Genomic DNA, 1,189 nt, shown 5'->3' with positions numbered 1-1,189 from the left:
GTTTCTCCTTCTATAAAATGGAGAGCATACTCCCTCCTCAAGTACACCATCATGAAGATTGAAGGACATCAAGAGTAATAGTGCATGGTGTAGTCACTGATGCCTAGTAGCTGACTAATCAATATTCCCTTCTCCTTAACTAAGAGGGTGTGTCAGAATCACCTTGAGGGTTTTTGTCAAAATATTTTTGGCATTGGTGGTATAGTGGCATAACTGCCTTCAGAAATATATATATCTGGGTTCCACTCTGAGAGGTTCTGATTTGGTGTGTGTGGGTTGGGGGGTGCCGTGGCATCCAGTGTATACCCTAGGTCAAGAAAGGCAGCCTTAGATTTCAGAGATCTAGCTAAGAAGCAATGTAATAGAGTGGAGCAGAAGAAAAGGCAGGCGGAGTTGATGGACCGCTACTCGTCCTCAGCATAGTAAGCAATCTGTTAAAGAAGAGGTCAGCCTCTCATAGCACCTCAGACGCCCCGGACGGCGCTGAAATGCACTGCAGCTACTCATTTCATTGTCAGGGTTCCTATAAAATTCCTTGCTGTCCATTTGGTCTGACAACCACCCCAGGGGCTGCGGACAAGAGAAGCCATAGTCAGGGCCAAGGTCGGGGGCTGAGTTGGGATTTATTTTCACCTTAACGACCCTAAACAACAGACTCAATTCCTGAATAGAAACTGCAGCTAGAGGGCGTAATTCTGAATTGTGTTTATCCTGTCCAGATTTTAGGCTTTGACATTCTTCTAATGAAAAATCTGAAGCCTATACTCCTTGAAGTGAACGCAAACCCCAGCATGAGAATCGAGCACGAGCAGGAGGTAAGTATTTGAGTGTCTCTGACTATGCTACCGTACAGCTCAGTGTTCCCAGTGTCACGTTCAACCAGCCAAACAACATTCGTCACCGTTCTCAATTTTGCACAGCTAAATTCTGCTCCACTCAAATAATTCTGGTTTTATTGCACTCTGCACACAGTCTATTAATATGAGACCTATCTGACCTCTGGTAATTTCCCAGCATGCCGTGCCTTCATACTTTAAGGTCTGGAAACTTCCAAACGGCTGAGCCTTTCCATCAGTTTTGTCAAGAACTAATTAGTTAGCCTCAGGAGATGAACTAATTGAAATTCTATGAATATGATTTAGCCATGTCGACATGCTCGAATCACTAAGATAAATAGTATGTTTAACAA

The 1,189-nt window shown here is 43.8% G+C and overlaps 1 protein-coding gene across 1 annotated transcript in view; it reads left to right on the top strand.

The window, feature by feature from the left end:
• TTLL11 (tubulin tyrosine ligase like 11) overlaps positions 1-1,189 on the top strand; it is a gene marked incomplete at its 5' end in the record, with an annotated part of 263,779 nt that overhangs the window by 124,313 nt on the left and 138,277 nt on the right. Inside the window, one exon of the mRNA XM_003785406.3 lies at positions 720-815. Within this exon, the coding sequence (XP_003785454.2) occupies positions 720-815 (96 nt within the window). The remainder of the gene's footprint in view (positions 1-719; positions 816-1,189) is intronic.

Source organism: Otolemur garnettii, unplaced genomic scaffold (genome assembly GCF_000181295.1).
Source record: "Otolemur garnettii isolate 467f Iridium unplaced genomic scaffold, OtoGar3 scaffold00014, whole genome shotgun sequence".
Lineage (NCBI taxonomy): Eukaryota > Metazoa > Chordata > Mammalia > Primates > Galagidae > Otolemur > Otolemur garnettii.
This window is presented reverse-complemented; position numbering and strand designations above follow the sequence as displayed.